This window comes from Epinephelus moara, chromosome 9 (genome assembly GCF_006386435.1).
Source record: "Epinephelus moara isolate mb chromosome 9, YSFRI_EMoa_1.0, whole genome shotgun sequence".
NCBI lineage: Eukaryota > Metazoa > Chordata > Actinopteri > Perciformes > Serranidae > Epinephelus > Epinephelus moara.
In genome coordinates this window covers 36,193,426-36,215,971 of record NC_065514.1, presented here as the reverse complement: position 1 = coordinate 36,215,971, position 22,546 = coordinate 36,193,426, and the positions used below count along the sequence as shown (strand labels likewise).

The following is a 22,546-nucleotide window of genomic DNA, read 5'->3' as shown; positions in this document are numbered from 1 at the left end:
TTCAGGGTTATTCAAAACCATTTTTCCCATGAATATTTCTAATATACACTTTTTCTTTTTGCATTTTATTTATTTATTTGGAATAAAATAAATAATATATAGTTTTAGTATTTTACTGTTTATATATATATATATCTATCTATATATATGTAGTTACTTTGAGTAAGTGTAAATATAGGTTCAATATTTGGGTGGCTACATTTGTGCTCCTGTTGTGTGTGGGATCTTTAGCCCTTTTTAGATAGGAATTGTGCAAATTTGCAGGAAAGCCCAATCACTCTTTTTTCAGCCGCCTACCTACTTTTGTTTATACAGAATGTGCCTTTTTCGGTACAATGGGGGGCGTGAGCAAGTAACAAAACGTGTAGCTCAGTGTTGTGATGTAAACAGTGACGTGGGAAGCCGCGGCTAGTCAGTCCTTCGGCGATTCTCTCATAAGTCGGCCCGTTCTTCATCGTTCCCGTCATCTGACGGTTAATGGCCTCTTCGTTTGAAAGGGCAAGGAGGGCGCGCAATTCCTTGTCTCCCCAGTTGCTCATCTTTACAGTGTCTGTCAGGTTTGTGTTTCCCTCTTGCTACTAGCTGCTTGCTAATTCCTGCTATCAGCTGTTTCCTGTTTATCCACCGCCAGTGGGTCGCACGTGCGGCGCCATCAACAGCTCCTCCCACAAGTCTTCAACAGCCGCTCCCGTTGCGGAAGGCCGCCTCGGAAAATTGGGCACCTTGGATCAACTCGCCAATCCGGCTCTGTGTCTCAACGCTTGCAGCTTGCCGGCAAAACAGCCCAACATTCGCGGAAAATCTGGCAGTGTAAAAGGGGCTTTTGACTCACCTGAGCAATACCTCCCACCATCTTACTCTTGACCACCACAGCCTGGTCATCCTGAGCATCAAATGCTGCTTTCTGTGCTGCTTTCACCAGGTTATCAGAGGCCCTCTTCACAGCATTTCCGGCAGCCTGTAGAAACACACAGAATTAAACAAAATAAAGGTGAGTGTGCCATTCTTAACACTGGTAGCAAGTAACCTGACAAAAAATCCCCTTACTGGCTTTGTCTGGAGCTTTTCACTTTTGAACCTTCCATAAAAAGCTACGAAGTTTACCCTGATTTAAGATTTTTTTATTTTTTTTTTGGTCAAACAATAAAGGGAAGATAAGGTGAATTCTAAAAGCAATTCCTAACAGATGTCTAATATTTCTAACTAGGTCTATGATTTAGTCTTTGAGGGAATGTGGAAACAGACTCATGCAGACTTAAGATAGCAGACACATCAACTGTGCTTCTTGTGAACAGCAACTCCTGGAAAGGGAATGATAACTTCCACCAGTGCTCAGAGAGGAAACCATAACGGGTTTTTTTCCTGCTCAGTGCCTGAGAATAACTGTAAAAGGCAAAGAGGAGCAGCCTGCTGAGCTACACTTAAAGCCAAACATTTGTCTCATTGGGCAGCTCAGCTCCAACAAAGAGGAGTTTTCTCCTTTTGCGGCTTTGAAGGCTGAAATCAGACACTTAGCTGGCAGAGAACGACCCAGTCACAAAGACATTTGTGAATCTCCTCTACTTGTTTATCTTTGACTGGAATGTTATGGTTAGTCTTGCCCTAACATACGACATAACACTGAGGCTCCCTTCAGCAGCTGTACTGTACACAGAGGCCACACACTAATCGGGGACTGTCACAGCATTTGTACCAGGAGGTACCACAAGGTGGCTGATGTCATCAAATCCATTTGTTAAAAGAGCACCTACACACCCTGTTTTATCTGGAATATGCTCTTTCACACACTCAAAAAATCCACTCAAATCCAGGGACATCCCATCACACCCCCTCACAGCTCTAACAGAATGTTCCTCCAGTATGTTTCCCCTGGCTGTCTACACCAAACTCATTTCAGCCATGTTTTTAGTCATTCATCAGTTTAAACCCACACAGTCTACATCAGTGACCTACAGCTCACATTTCACTCATGTAACGTCAACCCAACTACTGCAAGCCACACTCACTATGGATCACAGCTGGATCACTGCTATACAGCTTTCAGAGGCAGCCACAGAAAGGAATCGCTACCCCCCTTGGGGAAAAGCAACCACTGTGTTTCCATCTGGAAACACAATTGAAAAGCAGCAGCCTACAATGTAAGAAAAGCAGTAAAAGAGGCAAAAGGGACAACAGACAGAAAGTAGAACGACAATTTCAGGTGGGAAATCCCAGACACGTGGCAAGTCCCAGACACATGTGGCAAGTCCCAGACGCATGTGGCAAGGTCTAAGAAGAATGAAAGATATATATACCCCTAATACACACACACTTTCTAATTGACAAATTAATTGGTGCTGGTTATTTATATTATGGTGTATTTATTATGAATACATTCATCTGACGCTCATCTTGTTTCTGCTTTTCCACATTTCATTACCACTACGAATGCAACTGTAGCCAGTATCTCACTATCACTGTCCTCATTCATATTTCAAAAAGCTACAAATTATATACAACCACAAAATACAGCTGAAAAGCTGGAAATCAGAAGGGAAGTACAGAGAGCTGTTGCACAGAGATAATACACCATCTCATCTAGTTGCATTAGTGTAAACCAGCAGGTTTTTACAATGTTGCAGAACAGCGCATTGCAAGTAGTTGCCTGTTTCAAGTCATCTCGTTGCGAATCTTTGGTCTCAACAGGGTTTTACAGTTAACATCCATGTCAGTGAAACATGGATGCTTCACACACATCACCCCCTCAGCAGCACAGAGGATCTATACATTCAGCACAGTTTGACAGTGGACACCCAAGATTAGTGTCACTAATTCAGCATCTGACCAAATGTCTCCCCTTCTGTTCCTGAGATATGACAGCAAGTAATAGCCAGAGAAGTAATTTATGGAGAACATTGTTATGTCACGGTGACGTTGACCTTTGTGATATAAAATGTCATCGCTTCATCATTTCCCCGAGGTTCAGTTCTCGGCCCCCTCGTCCTCATCCTGTACATTCTCCCCCTCGGTCAAATAATCTGCCATCATGGACTTCAGTTTCATTGCTTCGCCGACGACATTTAGCTCCACATCTCCACCAAAGCCATCACTCCTGCCACTCACTCTGCCCTCACCAACTGCATCACCGAAATAAAATCCTGGCTGCAAACCAACTTCCTCAAACTCAACTGTGACAAATCAGAAGTCATCATCAGTCTCAAATCTCTTATTAAATCCACCCATAACTTCTCCCTCTCCATTGACGGCTGCACTGTGCTCTCCTCCCCCCATGTCCATAACCTTGGTGTCATTTATTTTAATCAAACCCTCTCCTTTGACCAACATATCAAGCACATCACCAAAACAGTATTCTTCCATCTCAGAAACATCGCCCAACTCCGTCTGTCCCTCTCCTTTTCAGCTGCAGAGACTCTCATCCAAGCATTCATCACTTCCAGCCTGGACTACTGCAATAGTCTCCTCTACGGTTTGTCAGCCACAACACTCAAGAAACTACAATATATCCAGAACTCAGCTGCTCGTCCTCTCATGTGACCACATCACACCCTTCCTTCATAACCTCCACTGGCTCCCCATCCCCTGGCGTATCCACTTCAGTCCCATCACTTACAAAGCTCTCCACAACCTGCCTCTGTCTGAGCTCCTCTACCGGCACACTCCCTCCAGCACTCTCAAGTCTGCTGATACTAACCTCCTGCACCCCCCAACCAGGACTAACCACTGCACCTGGGGGGAACAGGGCCTTCTCCATTGCTGCCCCCGCTCTCTGGAACTCACTCCCTAAACACATCAGGGACTACTCCTCACCCTTCACCTTCAAGAAATCCCTCAAAACACACCTTTACAAAACTGCCAACAACATCTAAAATCAGCATACTTTATCCTTGCTGCATTATTTCCCTCTCTACGTCCCTATGGATTATTTCATCTCCTCATTTTTTGGATTGCTGTTGTTGTTCTCTGTAAAGCGCCTTTGAGTATCCTGAAAAGTGCAATATAAATCAAATGTATTATTATCATTATTATTATTTTATCCTTTTTGACATTTGTGTGAAGCTTTGTCATAACTAGCGTATGAATTCGTCCAGACCGGACACGCAAGCATGTTAGTGCATGTATGTATCCCACTGGGTAGCTATCGCCACCACTTTGCACTGTGCTTGTATGCTGTTTACTGTTGATGGTGGGAGTGTTGTGACTGAAGTGAAGCGCCCACCCTCCAGTTCCCCCCTGGTTAACACTGTTAGCTTTATCAGCACTGTTGCGGTCATTTAGTGCCATTTATGGAGTTAACACTATTAGCTGGTAGAAGGCGGCTCAGCCACCTCCATGTTGAGTAATGTGTCCAGACAACTCATACGATCTGAATTTAACATAGAGCCCCTTAACACCATTAACTGAGTGCGTGCGCATTGCGTTGCTCCGGATGCTCTCTGTCCACACTCAATCCGTAAAGTATGGAACTCTGTCACATCATGTAAACAAACCACTTCCTTATTGTTCATAGTCACAACAATACCATCATGGGTAACTTAAAGATATCATTGTTGTAGCTTCCATACTATATCACACCACCATCTCCTAGGAGTGGGGGAAAAAAAAAACCAATACAGCATTGTATTGCAATATTTTGCATGGCATTATTGTATCGATACACAGCAAGTATCAGTCTTTGATTATGAACAGTATTAATTTTGCAAATACACATATTGACACAACTGTTGTGGTACAAAAATAATAAAATCAATTGCTTTTTGGGTCCATACGGAAGTGTATTGCTGCCACATCAGGAAAAAATATTGTTTTTCACGTTACAACAATATAGTTTCATGTTAAAATGTGATAACTTATATTGTAAGAACGTGAAAAGTTTCACGTTATGTGATAATTTATACTGTAAAAACGTGAAAAGTTTCACGTTATGTGATAATTTATATTGTAAAAATGTGAAAAGTTTCACATTAAAATGTGATAACTTATACTGTAAGAACATGAAAAGTTTCACATAATAACAATAGTAGCTTCATAGTTTCAACAGTAATAGTTTCATGTTATCTGTGTTATGGGCCATGTTGATGCCTGTGACTTTATGTTAAAGGATAACTTCGGTATTTTTCAACCTGGGCCCTATTTCCCCATGTGTATGTGTGCGTATGATTCATAGGTACAACTCGTTTTAAAATTGGTTCAGTATTGAGGGAGCCGGCAGCCGCGAGGTAGATATGGGGGCAAATGCATCCCATATAAGTTTGCACATTAAAAGTGCTTTTTTTCGCCACTGACCGGTTCAGATCGCCAGTGCTATCTCTGTAAATAGCATACTAAGCATTTCCCTGACGCTTCACCTCCTCCCGGCTGTGATGTCATCTCGTGAGAGAACACACTATACTTCCGTGTATCAAACTTCTTCTAAAATGACTAAAAAGGACTCTCGTTTATCGAATTACTGTTTAAACATGTTTATTTTAAATGCACAGGCAGAAATGCCAGCTTCAGGGTTTCTGTAACATTTATTTGTTCACTTTTACGAGTAGGCTACTGACCCCCTATAGACTTCAACTGTATTCGCTAAGCTTTCTTTTGAGCCAGCTTCAGAAAGGGCTTCCTTCTGGGACGACGGCCATGCAGACCAACTTGATGCAGTGTGCAGCGTATGGTCTGAGCACTGACACGCTGACCTCCCGCTTCTTCAACCTCTGCAGCAATGCTGGCAGCACTTATGCGACTGTTTTTTTAAGCCAACTTTTGGATATGACGCAGAGCACGAGGACTCCACTTCTATGGTCGACCCTGGCGAGACCTGTTTCGAGTGGTACCCATCTTGGAAAACCGCTGTATGACCTTTGCCACCGTGCTGTAGCTCAGTTTCAGGGTGTTACCAGTCTTCTTATAGCCTGGGTCATCTTCGTGGAGAGCAACAATTCTATTTCTCACAACCTGTTCTGTGCCATGAGGTGTCATGTTGAACATCCAGTGGCCAGTATGAGAGAATTGTACCCAAAGCACCAAATTTAACAGCTCTAATCCATGACACACAAATTTGTATGGTCCACTCAAGCGGGCAAAAACATGAACACGATGAATCGGATAGGTGGCTTTGCATGTTTGAACAACATGTACAGGTATCACTAGGGGTGTACTCACTTGTGTTGCCAGCTATTTAGACAATAATGGCTGTGTGTTGAGTAATTTTCTGTGGATAGAAAATCTATATTGCTATACAAGCTGTACACTGACTACTCTAAAGTATTTCCAAGTTTCATTTCTATAGTATTGTCCCTTGAGAAGTTATGATAAAATGGTTGCTGAAATGTGAGGGGTGTACTCTCTCTTGTGAGATACATTAGCCACTGACGGCCAAGCTAATGCTAAACCATGCTCCGCCAAAATATCAACCAACACTTAACACACTTAGCTTGACAAAACTACAAACTTTGAGAGAGCTAAGAAAATAACACAGTACATCACCAACTTACATGTGTAACGATCTGCGCCCATACAGCGTTGTTGAAAAAACAAAGACTTTTGTTACATGCTAAAAACACTGCAACCCAGGTATGTGACCCGTCCTGACATTTTTTCACCAACAAAGCCGTACCAAAGCTCTACAGAGAAGTGAAGCATATAGTTGAGGAATCTTTGATAACAGTAGGAGGGGTGGCATTAACTTGTGATGCCTGGACTTCAAGGTCAGTGGATTCTTACATGACCATAATGGCACATTATCTCACAGATGACTGGTGACTGCTGTCTCACATACTCCAAGCTACAACAGTACATTAAAGTCACACTGGAACAAACATTGCAGACCTCCTGCAAAATGCAGCACAAGAATTGGGGGGGGATTGTTGTTGTAACAGACAACGCTTTTAACATGGATGTTGCCATTCAGTTAGCGGGATACCTGCGTGTGAAGTGTTTGGCTCATGTGTTTAATCTGGCCTTGCAGAGGGCTTTAAATCTGCCAACAGTTCAGGTTGTCAGGTGTATGCAGCATTTCTGACAGATTTTATGATGGTGTCGGTCAGTCTGTCTGCTTTGCATCACATTTTGCTGCAATAAAAATGATTGAAGTCAGATGAACAGACTGAAACTCTATCTTATGAGGAAAAACTGGTGTTGACAAAGTTTTCCTTTGAGGACATAATTTGCAGTTGGAAAAAGAGGTAATAAATCGCAATATATCACAATATATTGTATCGCAATACTCAGCATTTCAAAATAATATTGTATCGTGACCTCAGTATCGTGATCGTGACTGTGGGTCCTTCAGCTCCTGTTTAGCTCCCTGGTGATCTCCCTCCAGCCAGATGCCAACTTAATTATTGTAGTGAAACAAGTAGGTATCATATAGGTAACTCCTCATTTCAACTTTGTTAATCAGCTGTTCCTTGTCCATCGCAGCACTGTCAATGTGAGCAACAGAATAAAAATAGAAATGGGGCATCCAACAAATGCTCAGCTCAAAACGCCACACCTCATCATGCTGCTTTGCGCCATGTCATTTGCAGGCAGTTAGGATAGTCATATAGAAAACAATGCAATCAAATGCATTTAGTCGCTGACACTTGCTCGCATCGCATCCAGTTAGGACACAGTGTGAAACATGGTGTAAAGAGCTTCACAAGTGTCAAAGCAAAGGCAAATAGCCTTTACATCCAATATTAACAGCAATGCAAACACATATTTCCAATGTAAAATTTTCCTTTGTCATTTGTCTACCGTGACAAAAAAGCCAGCAATTTGGATTACCATTATGTTATCCTTTGGAATAACATGTTAACACTCCCAGGTTGTATGCTAAATACGGTGAGACCAAAAACAAAACAAAAACAAAAACAAAAAACTGGTGACTCAGTGTATATGCCAGTCCTTTCCTTGAGCCTCCTTCAGTCATTAGGATGAATCCAAACAGCCACCTTTCCTCAGATATTCACACATTCAGCTGAGAGACTACACATTACTCATCACTCTGGATAATTACAACCCTAAAAAGTACCATGGCAAAGAGTGAAGAGAGCAAATGCTGCTGGTGTAATCATAGATCAGGGCTAATGTTTCCACTTCTGGTGCCATGGCTGGACTGGTGGATTGTTTCCAGAGCTCCTGTAGACATAAATGTATGGGAATTACTGTGGTGGCAGCTGCAGGCCCAGAAGAGGAGGAGATAAGCCACTGCTGATTGGATCAGAGAACATGAGATGGCCTGGGCAGGCTGATGTGCTCACAGCTAGCATACACACAGCCTTAAATATAGTAGTTTTGGGTGGATGGGGTGACAGGAGATACTTGTAGTTTCTGTAATGTCTTGGGACTGACCGCATCAGTTACACATAAAGGTCACAACAACCCCTGTGTGCTCCATTATTTCCACAAGTGAATCAGTGCTTTCAGACAGTTTCAGAAGATAAACTTACTTTTAAGAGTGGTACTCCACCACTTTTACATATAAAGGTGAATTTACTCTTCAGCCAAATGGAAAACAGTGTAACTCTCTCTGTGTCTGAGGAAATAACCATGATGCTGTCATGCCTAGTGATATCATCAGTGCTAACTTTGTTTAGGCTTGGAAACAAGAAGGCCTGAGTTACAAACTGCAGGTATGTTGTTTGAAATATGTGGGCAATTACCAGGCAGGGAGGGTCTACCAAAAAGATACTATTGATTGCATTATGGGAAATACAGGTTGTAGTGAGTCATACTAGGGACTAAAAGTCAGGGTCTCTCTGACTCTGTTGCTTTTTTTTAATCTGTCTCTTAGGAGTTCGCCAACTTTATGGAAGTGCAATCGTAGTAAATCTGTGGAGTAGTCCTTTAAAGATTACTGTAATGAAGCAGTATGTAAAAAGCACTCTTACCTGTGCTAAATACAGAGCACACTAATCCTGATGTAGCAGCTGTGCAGATAATGCAGCTCACCTGTAACCCTAAACACTCAAACTCCCGCCTATAAATAGACTGTTCAGCACTCTCAGCTGTTGCAGAATGACTTACGCTGTGATGTAACTATTGTTCCCTCAGCAGGTACTGTAGGTTTGAAATATATGTATAGATGAGGATTGCATGTCTTGCTGTGCATTTGCCTGTATCAGATGTCAGTGTAATGAAGCAGGATTAAAGGGTTGGGGAGCTAACTTTGGACCTCACCCTGGCTTTCCAGTCTCGGGAAAATGGCTCAAGTTCAAACAAACTCTGTTGTCATGTTAACTAATGCAGATTCCTTGCCTCTATTTTTCTCATATTCTCTGTAATTAAGGTCCAGTGTGTAGGATTTAGGAGCAAATATTGGCAGATATAGAATATAGTATATAAGTATGTTTTCCTTAGTGTATAATCACCTAAAAATAATGTTGTGTTCTCCAGATTGAGCCATTTATATCTACACAGGGAGCGGGCCCTAGTTTATGGAGATCGCCATGTTTCTACAGTAGCCCAGAACGGACAAACCAAACACTTGCTTTACATAGGAACATTCATGTTTTCATATCGGCCAATGTAGTAAGAAGTCCAGCTGCAGGGAGCAGCTCCTGGGTTGCACTGATTTGTAACGTGAAACTGCTTTTATTCAGTGTTTTTAATGGTTGAAATCACCTGGTCGGTTTGTTTTTTGAGATGAAGAGATCTCTGCAGATAATTCAGGTCCCAGTAAAACCTCCTGAACTTCTGGATCTAGTGTTACCAGAGAAAAAAGGTGACCGCATTTAAGTATGTTTTGGACTAGCTACCCGCAGCAACATGGCAAACTGTGTCGGAAATACATGGATTTGTAATGTAAAACTGTGTTATTCTGTGTTTTTGCCAGATTAAATAACCTGGTTTGTTGTGGAGAGGTAGAGAACTCTGCGGATAATATGGCTCATGGTAAAAACCTCCTGACCATCTGGATCAGAAAAAGGTGAGTACACATTAACTTATCAGAGAATATATCGCATTCACAATAATGGGATGGACATACATATGTACATATATATTGCTTCTGGCCTTGGCTATCGCCTTTTGGTGCCTTCATCAGTTTATAGGGGTGTCTGGGTGAGCAGAGTATGGAGTTCCAGCTCCTCCTTTCAAGGTACATGGAGAAAGTAAAGAGTCTGAAGACCAACCAACAACTTATGTCTTGTGGCCTTCATGTTGACCCTGATGATGGTCACAAGCTGAAACATGTTGGTCTACTGATAGTTGTACACTACAAGTGTCACTGGAGTTTTGACTTCTAGGTGTGACTGAGCTCTCATTTTCCCCTCTGACAGTTGCTCTGTCCTTTATTCGGCAAAGAAATAAATTAGGTCAAGTGCAATAATGCAGCTTAGTAGACATTAACATGCAGTGCTTACTTGGAGCCTCTTCATGGTCTGGGAGTCCTGGTCAGCCTTGACCTTGCAGGCCACCAGCAGCTGAGCAGTGGAGGCCGCCACCTGCTTGGCTGAAGAAATGAGCTTCTCCTCGCTGGCATGTCCCTGCACCGCAGAGTTGGCTGCCTCACACAGGTTGTTGGTTGCTGCTGCGACCATTCGGGCCTGAGGAGTCGAAAGCATCAATGTTGAGATGTTTCACTGATCATTTAAAAACACTCTTAAATAAATCTTGAAGGAAAAGACTTACAGCTGAAATCAGCCCCTGAGACCACTGTCCATCATCCACTGCATTGGCTGGGATTGCTCCCACCTGAAAGAACAGGAAAATTGGCTAAGAATCATCAGTCTTTAAGTCTGTGAAGCCAGAACATACATAGATATCAAAAACAAAATGCACAGAGGAGGGTAATGTTGGAAACTGCCTGCTGGTTTTTAGGAGTAAGAATGACATGGACAAGCATACTAAATTTAAGAGAAAAAAAATGTAATGTATTTGCAGGGCTCTTCTGATTGGTTCAAGTAGAAGAAGTAAAATTAGGAATGGAAGGAAAACTAAGGCTGGAGGAATGTGACAGGATAGATCAAGACAAATAATTAATGCGCAAGTATACAGCTGTACTGTTTAAAAAAAAAAAAAAATTCCCAAGTAAGTAGGATGACCCTAAACATAAAAAAACTCATTTGCAAAAAAATAACAATAACATCTATTTTGTGTAGCTTCCCTGAAGGCCCCGGTCACACCAAACTGAATTCAGAGAATTAGTGGCCACAAAAGCTGACTTTTGCGTTGCCTCATGTTCCGGGTGTCTCAGCCAAAAAGTTGCACACGTACACACCGCAAAAAAAACTACTGCCAACCAGCACGTATGATCTGGAGAGGAAATAACTCTCCACACTAACAGATGGCGGTAGTCTGTAATTGTCATTAAGAAATAGGAAAAAGGATAAAGGAAAATAACCTGACCTTATGGAAATAGTTTGTTTTGTTCTCACTTTCTCTTGACTTTACCTCTTTGTTTACTTTCCTCACTTTCATTTCTCTTCTTGTGTGCTGAGCTCACTTGCCAATATGATTGACTCATTCACCGATAAGCTCTGCGTAGCCACCCAAAAAAAACAAAAACAAAAAAAAAACACCTGATAGGGGCTGATAGGGGCCAACGGTGGCCGACGAGCGACTGACACTCACCAATTTCTGACCATTGGCTTGGTGCATTGCTACCCACCTTTTTCTAGTGGTTTTAATTAAAATATTCTCAATGTTTCAGTGCAAGACGTGGAGTTGCACCGCTAATCAATGTCACACTTGGCCCAGGCTGCTGCTAAAAAAAATAGCAAGAGACAGGACTCACTACTGTTTTAATTTTGATAGGTGTGGTGGAACAGTAAATGCAGACAAAAAGTTGACATTAGCAGTATTTAATTACAATGCAGGCCACCACATTATTTAAATACTAATTGGCAAACACATGTATGGGGTTGCATGAGCAGCCAGGAGGCTAGCTAGCCTGATGTCTTCATCAGTCATTCATTTCATCAATGTAAAGCTCGAAATGTCACCTCCATTGTAACTTAATTAAATATTTATGGGAGCACAGTCTAGTGCACAGACTCTGTTTTGTCTCTTGCATGATCTCTTGTCCAGCACCTAGTTTCTTATCATCTGGATGTGCGTGCTTTTGTAAACTTTTTGTGTTTTTCCTTTAATCACATTTGATCTTCTAGTTGCGCACCCAACCCGCTCCACAGGTACACCAAGCTGTTTTGCTCAACACACTTTGCCAAGGCTTTTTTGAAGCGTCTGTGTCTATAGCGATGTGTCTTGGTGTGAACGGTCTAAGACTCTAACATAGTGCAGTAATTTTTGCAGTTTCAGTTTTAAAACATATCTTTCTAGAGTTTTCCTCTATATGTTACTGTTATCCAGCTCCTGGGTGGGTCCAAAACCTTCTCATTTGGATAGCAACAATGGTGTTTCAAAAATAAGCTGTTTTTGCTGAAAGAATGGTGTGCTCTAAAAATGGACTGGTAGGTGTTATCATTTAACCTTTTAAGTTGATGGTGCACAGCACACTAGAAACTCACAGTTAACCATTTTTCTGTGGAAGATTTAAATGTTGATCTCACAGGATATCCATCCTTTCATTGGGTTCAGACATACCTTCCCTTGAGCCACCAGCTCCCTCTGTGCTGCTGAGGCAGCTTTGACCAGAGCACTGGTGGCAGCTGCGATGGACTTGGCAGCCTCCAGAATCTGCTCCTCAAAGTTCAAACTCTCATCTGCCTCCTGTTTACAAGAGAGGCAAATCAGTAAAGTAAACATGTTGTGTTACAGGGTTGAGATGATCTGCAGAAGATTTATTCAGACAATCATCCTTAACAAGTGAACAGGTTGGTCTACAATATAGGAAATCCTGGTGTCCACAACCACTTTCGAATTGCTACCAGGGTCAGAGCTGTGGAACAGCCATCACTTGTAGTGTTAAGAGCTGACAGCAGCACACACACACTTTATGTGACCCTGTGGTGAGGTTAACAGGCTCAGTGTGACTGCTGCTGCTCTGGATAAAGCCTTCTAACCTTGGGTTTGGTCCTGGGCCTTAGCTGCTCCAGTTTCTTGGCAGCTGCTTCAATAGCTGCCGCTGCTCCTAACAGCTCATTCTCTGCGATGACGGTGGGATCCTCTGGGTCCACCCACTCTGTGCCTACAACACAAACACAGTCTGTGCCTAAAAACAACCCACATTTGACACTCTACCAAAGGACTTCTATCAGCAGAAGTTGGTGTCATGGTAATGATATCATGACTTTCAACATCTAGAATTTATTTGCTACTTAAACAGATGTTTAGGGCCTGGGACCACTTTATATCACACATTCTCAGATCTTTTAATGTACTGCTGCACAAATTTAGTAAATGGAATTGCACTTGTATAATGCCATTTTAGTCTTGCAACCACTCCAAGCGCTTTTTACACTTTCATACACAAGTGGCCGAGACTACGTTTCAAGGTACCACCTGCTATTCAGTTTTTAACACACTCACACACAGATGGAACAGCCATCTGGAGCAATTTGGGGTTCAGTTGGGGTTCTTGCTCAGGGATACTTTTGGAGGAGCTGGGAATCGAACTGCTGATCTTCCAATTGGTGGACAACCCACTACCCTCCTGAGCCACAGCCGCCCAGTCCTCTGTCAATCTTCCAGATATAGTTTTTATATAAAAAAAAAAACTTCTTTTTTTTATTTATTTATTTATTTTTTTTTATGTAAAGCAATTTGAGTCTCATTCAATGCATGTACTGGGCTATATTATTGCTATTACATTTGTTTCAATGAAGTGTGCACTGGTGAGTGAGTCAATTTAGTACATAATGGACAATCCACACTGAGCTTCACAATTTTAAGAAATTAACACACACAGTGGCCTAATAAGCCCCGAGTGCACTGTGATGTAGAACAGCACAGGACACAGCGGGTTATCCCACATATATTGAGTGCAGCTGTAGCTCAGGAGGTAGAGTGGGTCGTCCACTCTCGTCCATTCTAATTGGAAGATCAGCGGTTTGATCCCCAGCTCCTCCAGTGAGCATGTTGAAGTATCCTTGAGCAAGATGCCCAAATTGCTCCCGATGATGCTTCCATCGGTGTGTGAGTGTGAGTAGTAGGTGGCACCTTTTATGGTAGCCTCCGCCAACAATGTATGAATGTGTGTGTGAATGGGTGAATGTGACTTGTAGTGTTAAAATAAAAATCCCCCAATATTCTTAAATGTTCAACATGTTCACCCAAATATATTGATAAACAATGAAGAAAAAAAATTGCTATGGTACAAAATGGAACCCAGCACTGCAGTCTGAAATAATCATTGGCGAACGTAATCATAAACTTAACTTACTACCATTATTATTATTATTAACGGTTCTAGTATTACAGTGTGCTGCAGTTCTGTGTGTGGTTTGTGTAAGTGGTGTTGCTATGCAGTCTCTCTATTTCATTACTTTCAAATGTATTAAAAAGTGGAAATCTACAATGTAATATGAGTATTATGTAGGCTTTATCACTGTTGACTGATTTGTTAAGTTTTAGAATGTCATAACACGTCATAAAAAATGTCATAGTATAGTGTGTAAAAGTTATCAAAAATGTCATACTATGGGGCGTTGGTGGCTTAGTGGTAGAGCAGGCGCCCCATGTACAAGGCTGTTGCCGCAGCGGCCCGGGTTCGACTCCAGCCTGTGGCCCTTTGCTGCATGTCACTCCCTCTCTCTTCCTCTTTCACACTTGTCTGTCCTATCCATTAAAGGCTAAAAATGCCCCCCAAAAATATATATATATATATAAAAAAAAAAAGTCACACTATAATATCTCATAAAAAGTCAGTGTGTGTGCATTTTTCATGTGTGACACTCAATCCTTGCTAGCTCCCTAAAATAACACTCAGTCATCAAAACTTTGAGAACCCCTGATCAAAGATTTTTGTTTCAAAATTCTCCAAAAAGGTCAGATTAGCTGTTAAGTTTCTAAAAATGCCTCCTGGGAGATAGAGCCTGGGTCTTCAACTGGGGGTCCGTGACCCACTAGGGGTTCCTCCGAGTTACTGAAGAGGGGTGCCAAATTACTACTTGATTACTGAATCAAACATATTGTTACTAAAGATAAAATGGCCTATTCATAAAATCCATTTAATTTGGGTTACAGCACAACTTAGGCTAACTGTTACCCATGAATCTTTCTGCAATCATGTGAGCTAGCTAATGCTATTTTTTTCATATATTGGCTAATTAGCTTAATTATATAACTATATTGTATAATGCCCACGGCAGTTAGACTGTTTAACACCTCCTGAATCCAGTCACACACACACTCACACACATCACATTAGCCACAACTGGACTGGAATGTGGAACGGGCAATTTTATTTTAATCTATTTATGCACTTATTTTAATTTTTTTAAATTTTATGTCTATTTTAATACCACTGTGTTGCTGTTGTTGTTGTTGTTGATGGGGGGAAGTGTGGTTGTTGCGTTTTTGTCTTTTATGAGCTGCTGGACAGCTGAATTTCCCTTTAGGTATGAATAAAGTTTATTCTATTCTGTTCTATTATTCCAAGTGTATGGGCATTATTGTAATCCATAATGGATCGTTTTGTAACTTTTAGATCAAGAGAATCTGATACATGGTCCCCCTCAGAACCAGCCAGTGAAAGTACAGAGGGTGAGGCTAACGTACCTAGCCATGCTACAACTGCTGCTGACATATTAGCTACAGGCAAGCACAAATGAGAGAAGACCAGAAAATGAAGAATTACCTCAAGTGCAACTCAGTTTTATACAATATATGTAGTGCATCATATTGCATCTTCTGTCTTTGAGCTAAGGGGTCCTTGGCCTAAAAAAACATTGAAGACGGCTGCCCTGGAGGATTGCAAAAGGTGTCAATTGAATATGGTCCCCTCCAATGTGAATGAGTGATTATAGCCCTAAATTTCATGCTGATCAGCCTAATACAGTAATTCTAAATCAGGACCTCCAGCATCTGTTAAAAATAAGATGGGCAAAGTTAGCACGCTGATTCGTTAATGACTCAAAATAATTTCATCAGCATCTCATATCTTCTGTTGCGGATCTCATTGTGATTTTAAATATGTTGAAATATGCTGAGAATTGCGATAAAATATATTGCTATTCATTAACCTTTTTCAAATGTAAATTATGTCCCCAAAGAAAAACTTTGTCAACATCTATTTTATCTAATAACAAAGTTTTCACTCTGTTCATCTCACCTCAACCATTTTTTTTGCAGCAGCAAAATATATCTAGTGAACTGAAAAAGCAAATGATGATTGTTATTCTAACGTACTACCTAAAGTTTAATTTGTATTTGTAATTTTAATAATTTATATAATAAAAAAATTGATACTTGGCAATATGTGATAATAAGATATTGCCACACAAAAATATTGCAATACTATGCTGTATTGATTTTTCCCCCACCCCTATCCAATAGGGAGATTGATAGGTGAGTTTGATGCTGAATTTGGATTAGATAAAATCCTGTTGAACCCTAGTTTTGCATGTCAATCACAGTTCTTTCACTTCTCAGACCCATTATGGTCGTCCCATCTGCGTCATCTGCTAGACCAAGTCATGAACCTACAGCCAGGTGGGCAGCAGGATTCAGTTGCAGCTAATGTCTCTTAGAGTGGAGCAGAAAGACATTAATCTGCGATATTAAGCCCTGAGGATGACTTTCCTTCCATTTGACAGATGATGCATTCATGGAATTGCCTTGGGTTCAATGTAATTTGTACTTGACTCTTCGGAGGGGGATCCCAGACCAGAGCTGTGTGAAACTGTAGAACTCTATGGAGAGTATCTACTAATCCTACTTCAAATTGCTGTCAGGGCTCATCTGCATGAAGTGCTCTAAATAAGACCTGATGCTGGGCTATTTCAGACATGCTCAAGACAGTGTGCACTGCTGTCTGCCTTTGATATTTTCACAGGGGGTACCAATTTTAAGTTGGATACCAAGAGCTTAAAAATGACCTGTTGAGATTCTCATTTGATATTGTACATAATTAGTATTTTTTAAATGTCATTTACGTATGCATGAAACCTGCAACTGTGTATTACCATGATTAAGATTCACTAGTGCTGACAAATGTCTGGTAGGGATTGGTGTTATTTAGTGTGGACAAGTTACTCTTAAAATATATTACATATTACTGCTTACCTTCATTTGAAAGTAATCAACTACTTTACAATACTACTCTGTGCAGAGTAATAAGTTACTTATTACACTACTTTTGTGTTACTTTTACCAAAAAACTAATGTTCATTTTAAATGGATGAGGGTCATGTTGTTTCAAAGCAGGTAGATCCAGACCCATTTAGACAGATCAATAAAAACTCTGACACCATTCAATGTAAAGTGAGACATTAAAAGACACCCTGTCATTCTGTTGTTCCTGATAAAGGGTTAGGATACCTTTCATGGCCTCAGCAGCCTGGATGAGCTCAGTGACAGAGCCTGCCACCCGCTTGGAGTAGTTGGCCAACTGCTGCTTCAGATCATGAGAGGGCTTCTGGATGATCTGTGGGTAAAGTAAAAAACAGTTACAACGTGTCATTCAAACTTTGATACACATACATTCACCTTCTGAACTACTGATGTTTAACATATTTACAAATACCAGTCTGTGCAGGATTTTTAATGCTAACATAATAGAGGCGACTAAGATTACAGTACACTTTCATATTCCATACCCCAAAGGAACAGGTGAAGGCAGTGTGGGCCTGAATCAAAGAATACTAGTCAGCCCTCCAGCTCATTTGCACATACTTGGAGATTCTATAACGAGGAGCACTGAAGCTGTTCTGGAGGGAAGTGGTGGTGTTGTATGTCTAACACACTGCATGTTGGGTTTTAGTTATGATATACATGTATACAGTATATACATTAAGTGTAAATCATGGTGGCCATTTACAATAGGGGTCATGTAAAATTTTAGCTTGTTAGCCAAATTGAAGTATATATGTATTTCCAGTCTACAAATCAATCCATAACAAGTAAATCAAATGTGTTTGTGTGATGTATTTAACTTTTTTTTTTTTTACATTGGAGGGATCATTTTATTTCCCTGTGTTTATGATTTTATTTTATCATCTATTGTGAAGCACTTGCAAAAACTGTTTTGACATGAGTGCTATATGAGTGCCATGAACTAAATCACTGTGATATCACTGCAAATTATTGTTTACAGATTACAGACAGTTATTTTATTGTGAAGCAAGTAAATAACTAAATGTTGTGGCAACAAAAGTACTGACAGCTGAACACACAGAGACAATACACCTTTCTCTCTGGTCTCCTGTAGACTGAGGTGAGTAGAGTCTTGCAACACACACAACTTGTTTGTGAGTGAGAAGGGGGGTCATCGGGGGTTGGCTGTGGTCAGTGAGACGTCACCACTACCCACTTGAGGGTGGGTGGCCCAGCTTTTGGACCTACTCTGGAGAAGTTCCATCTCTGGCACGGCGTGTCTTAACTGATAATGGAAATGCAAATTGGCGCGGCATGGCTTGGATTGCCTAAAGTGACAGTGGAAAAGGCCTCCACCATGGCTGAAATGTATAAAGAGAGAGTACATAGAGTACAAGAGTACATACATGTTGCTCTCTTAACTATCATTAAAATGTGTATGCCAAATTTTGTCTTTGGCATGTGAATACCTTAAAGAATGGCATACACTGTTCAATTGTTATTTAAAGGAATACTTCACCTGCAAAATGACCATTTGTACATCAGTAACTGCTGTTACCTTGAATTCATGAAGAAGACTGTTTTTCTCACATGCATCCACGGTAAACAGAGAATCTAAAAAAGCTGATCATTCTTCATGAATTTAAGTCACTGGGGGCTGCTTTTAACAACGGCAAAACTATTATATTCTGCAGGATAAGGCCCCAATCACACAAAGTGTTGTGCAGGTTGCAAATGAGGGTGTGAGGCTGTCAGCAAATAGTTTGTTGGACACAGGGAAATGGAGATCTGTGTAGGTACATGAGACCCTAAAAAAAAGAGGATGGATCACAGGGAGTGCCATCAGTTGGTCCAGGAGCTTCGCCTCCATGATGGCCATTTCCAGGCATATTTTAGGATGATTCAGGGGCAGTTTGACAAAATGAATACTAACTCCTGGGTGTCCATTGGTGCTGCCAAGCGACTCAGCACCACCAATTTCTCCTTCATTATTTACCAACTGTAAACTTGTGGTCATGACCACCACAGTAGGCCTGCCTCTCAAATCATCCCACTGGACAATGGGAAAAAGTGGAGATGATGTGAGGTGCTTTTCTGCTCTGAGTTTAAGTTTTTTCAACTCCCAGAGTTCAGAGCGCTCCAGCAAAAACACCAGGTGCCTAGAACGCAGAAACGTGAGGCTCGTAGATATGCAAAAACAGCAAGTAAAAAGCTGCATTCTCATTAGAACCAATTACAAAAAGCCGCCTCCAGCTGGCAAAATGCTTTCTGTGTGATCAGGGCCTAACATTATTGCCTCACACTCCCATATTCATCATGTAGAATTAAATGGTTTTGGAGAAACCACAGCTTTATACTAATGTGATTGTCAGCAGAGACTCTTAAAAAGGAAGTGTAATATAGAGAAGAAATGAGACAGTCAACTTCTATAATAATATGCTCACTAATGTTAGGCCCATCTCAGTACCCATTTCAACTGAATGAAAATAACAGCAGACAAGTTTGGTTTGTTGGTGGTCACATGTGCTTGGCTTTCAGTTTGTGCCCTCAGACTGTCCTAGGTGGAAATGCAGTATTCAGGTTGGAGCAGTGTGTGACAGGTGCAAGGCATTAACAGGACTCAGTCCATACCCAGCTCAAGTTTATTCAGATGTGTTGTCATGAGAAGATAGAGACGAGGACGTAAGTGCACAAGAACGCATGCAGCGGGCCAAAATTATGCCATTGGCAAACACAAACACACTAACATACAGCACACCAGGACACTGATGCATACAACCATCTGAGCTCCACCAATGAAACAATATTAGACAGTGGGAACCTGGTATATGTTTTTGTTTTACAAAAATACAAACTCCATGCATTAGTTCTCTAAAAGGTTCATTCACCTGTGATGTTATGAGGTTTAAAGGTAAGAGGTCTCAATGTGCCATATGTTCATTTAATGGCAAGACAACAAAAAACAAACCATGCCGCAGAGCAACATGATCATCAGGTCAGTGGTAGTATGGGAGTATTGTATTTCTTATAGAGGTCAAGGACCAGAGTGTGGACAAGCTGGTTGTTGTAGTTCTGCCATCAGAGGGCAGAACCACAGGCTCAGATCTCATCTACACTGCCTGGAAGAGAATCACTTCTCACTTAATAGTTTCATGATATTTTACACCTAAGCACAGTGGATAGAATTCACATTATTTTTACACTCGTTATCAGAAAAAATACCTTTTTCAATTTCAGGTATATGTTCCCGCTTGGGAAGCGGAGTTTGCTGGTTCAAGTCCCTACACATGAAGTACGGAGTGTGGACTGGTGGATGGAGAGGTGCCTGTCTGCCTCCTCTCCACTGCTGAGGTGCCCCTTAAGCATGGCTCTGAGGAGCAGTCCTGTGCTCCTTGCTCTGACATCTGTTTAGTCATAATGCGTGCACATAGGTTCTATTGGGCCTGAGTGTGAATGCTCTCTCTCTTAGAACAATGGGGCTCTCATTTTAGTGTAGAGCATCAGATTGGATTTACGAACGCAACAATCATTGTCTACTGTTCCAACCTACTTTAGATTGAACCAGCTGTGCTCTGATAGAAACCACACACCCCACAGCCCAGAGCTGGGTTCAACCTGTGTAATGGCACCAACAGAAAGTTCCACAGCTCTGGGCTGATGTGGTCAAGACAGATGATGTCATCCCCAAGACCGTCACCATACGTGCTACGACATCCATGCCACCTTCATGGAGTTTGTTTCTGACAGTTTGGTCAGAAACGTGCACACCAGTAGCCTGCTGGAGGTCATTTTGTAGAGCTCTGGCAGTGCTCCTTCTGTTTGTCCTTGCACAAAGGAGCAGATACTGGTCCTTCTGCTGGGTTGATGCTCTCCTACGGTCCTGTCCAGCTCGCTTTCCTTATGTAACGGTCGTCTCCTGGTATCTCCTCAATGCTCTTGAGACTGTGCTGGGAGACACAGCAAACCTTCTTGCGACCGCACGTATGGATGTGCCATCCTAGAGGAGCTGGACTACCTATACAATCTGATTGGGCTGCAGGTAACGCCTCATGCTAACAGTCTTGACAAGGACACTAGCAGAACACAATACTAGAGAAGAATCAGTCAGGAAGGACAAGGCAAGAGCAACTGTCTGTGGCCACCACATGTAAAACCATTCCCTTTTTGGGGGTTGTCTTACTTTTGCCACTCCATTGCACCTGTTGCCACTTTCATTTGCACCAAAGCAGGTGAAACTGATTCACAATCACTTGTGCTTCCTAAATGAACAGCTTGATATACCTTAAATTTAACTGACTTGGTGTGATACTGTGACCATTAGGTGGACCTTAATTTTTTTTTTTAGCAGTGTACATACATATCCTGTATACATAAATAGCCTAAGGGACACACAAACTGCTACTTCAACTTTTGTACTACTTCACACTCAGTTATATTTATGCTTTTCTGTTTTCATAACTCTTTTATAGTTGTTCTGTGTATTGCACTACATGTCTGTGCCTGTTTTTGTATCTTGCTTTATTTGTACTTTGTGTTGTCTGAATGTTTGCTTCATTTCTGCTGAATGTTGCATCATTCATTCTTTCTGGTTTGCACGGTGGACAAAGAGGAACACACTTCTCTTCCTCTATGTATTGCACTGTACAGTAGATTGTGGCTTCCCGATCCGAGCCCGTCGGGTCCCATTGGGCCGGGTTCGGTCAAAAATGTATAAATTGTATTCGGGTTCCGGTCGGATTCGGTCAGCTTTCAGTGAAAATGTAGTGTAAAAATAAATAAAATCCTATTGTCTGTCCTGTTTATTGCTTGGGGACTGTTATTTACGTGACAACACCTGAACAGAACACACACAAGCACTGGCTGTTTCTGCTGTTCATCTCTGAAGCTCCAGAGACGATTCTCAGTGCTCTTGCAGTCAGAGGACTGTGTATGTCTGCGTGTGTGGCTGGGTCAGCTGTCTGCGGCAGCACCAGTAGTTCTGGAGCAGTTCGGTCAGTTCGTGATTCTCCTGACAGGCCAGAGCACAGAACTGGGCTGCGCACACTTCAACACCCTCTAGCCAAGCTTGCAAACCTCCGCCGGGCTCCCACACACTCAGCTGCTCGAGTGAGAACGGCTATTATATTTTCAACTGCTGATGACACTGCGTAATGTGTGTGTGTTTACAAAATCTACTAACAGAATAGCACAAATCAATGCCTTTTTACGGTCATTTACAAGGTGTAACCGGGTTAAATAGCCTGTAACCATAACAACTGTGTGACACAAACTCTATATATGTATATATGACTATACATATATATATATATATATATATACACACACACATATATGTATATAAGACTATAGACATATATATATAGATAGATATATATATATACACACACACACACACACACACACATATATATATATATATATA

At 41.4% G+C, this 22,546-nt stretch overlaps 1 protein-coding gene across 1 annotated transcript in view; it reads right to left on the bottom strand.

Moving 5' to 3' along the window:
* Positions 1-22,546, bottom strand: part of tln1 (talin 1) — a 173,487-nt gene that overhangs the window by 4,164 nt on the left and 146,777 nt on the right. Inside the window, exons 51-56 of the mRNA XM_050052653.1 lie at positions 17,350-17,455; positions 12,933-13,057; positions 12,514-12,639; positions 10,600-10,662; positions 10,332-10,514; positions 833-958 (exon numbers count right to left, since the gene is read on the bottom strand). Of these exons, the coding sequence (XP_049908610.1) occupies positions 833-958; positions 10,332-10,514; positions 10,600-10,662; positions 12,514-12,639; positions 12,933-13,057; positions 17,350-17,455 (729 nt within the window). The remainder of the gene's footprint in view (positions 1-832; positions 959-10,331; positions 10,515-10,599; positions 10,663-12,513; positions 12,640-12,932; positions 13,058-17,349; positions 17,456-22,546) is intronic.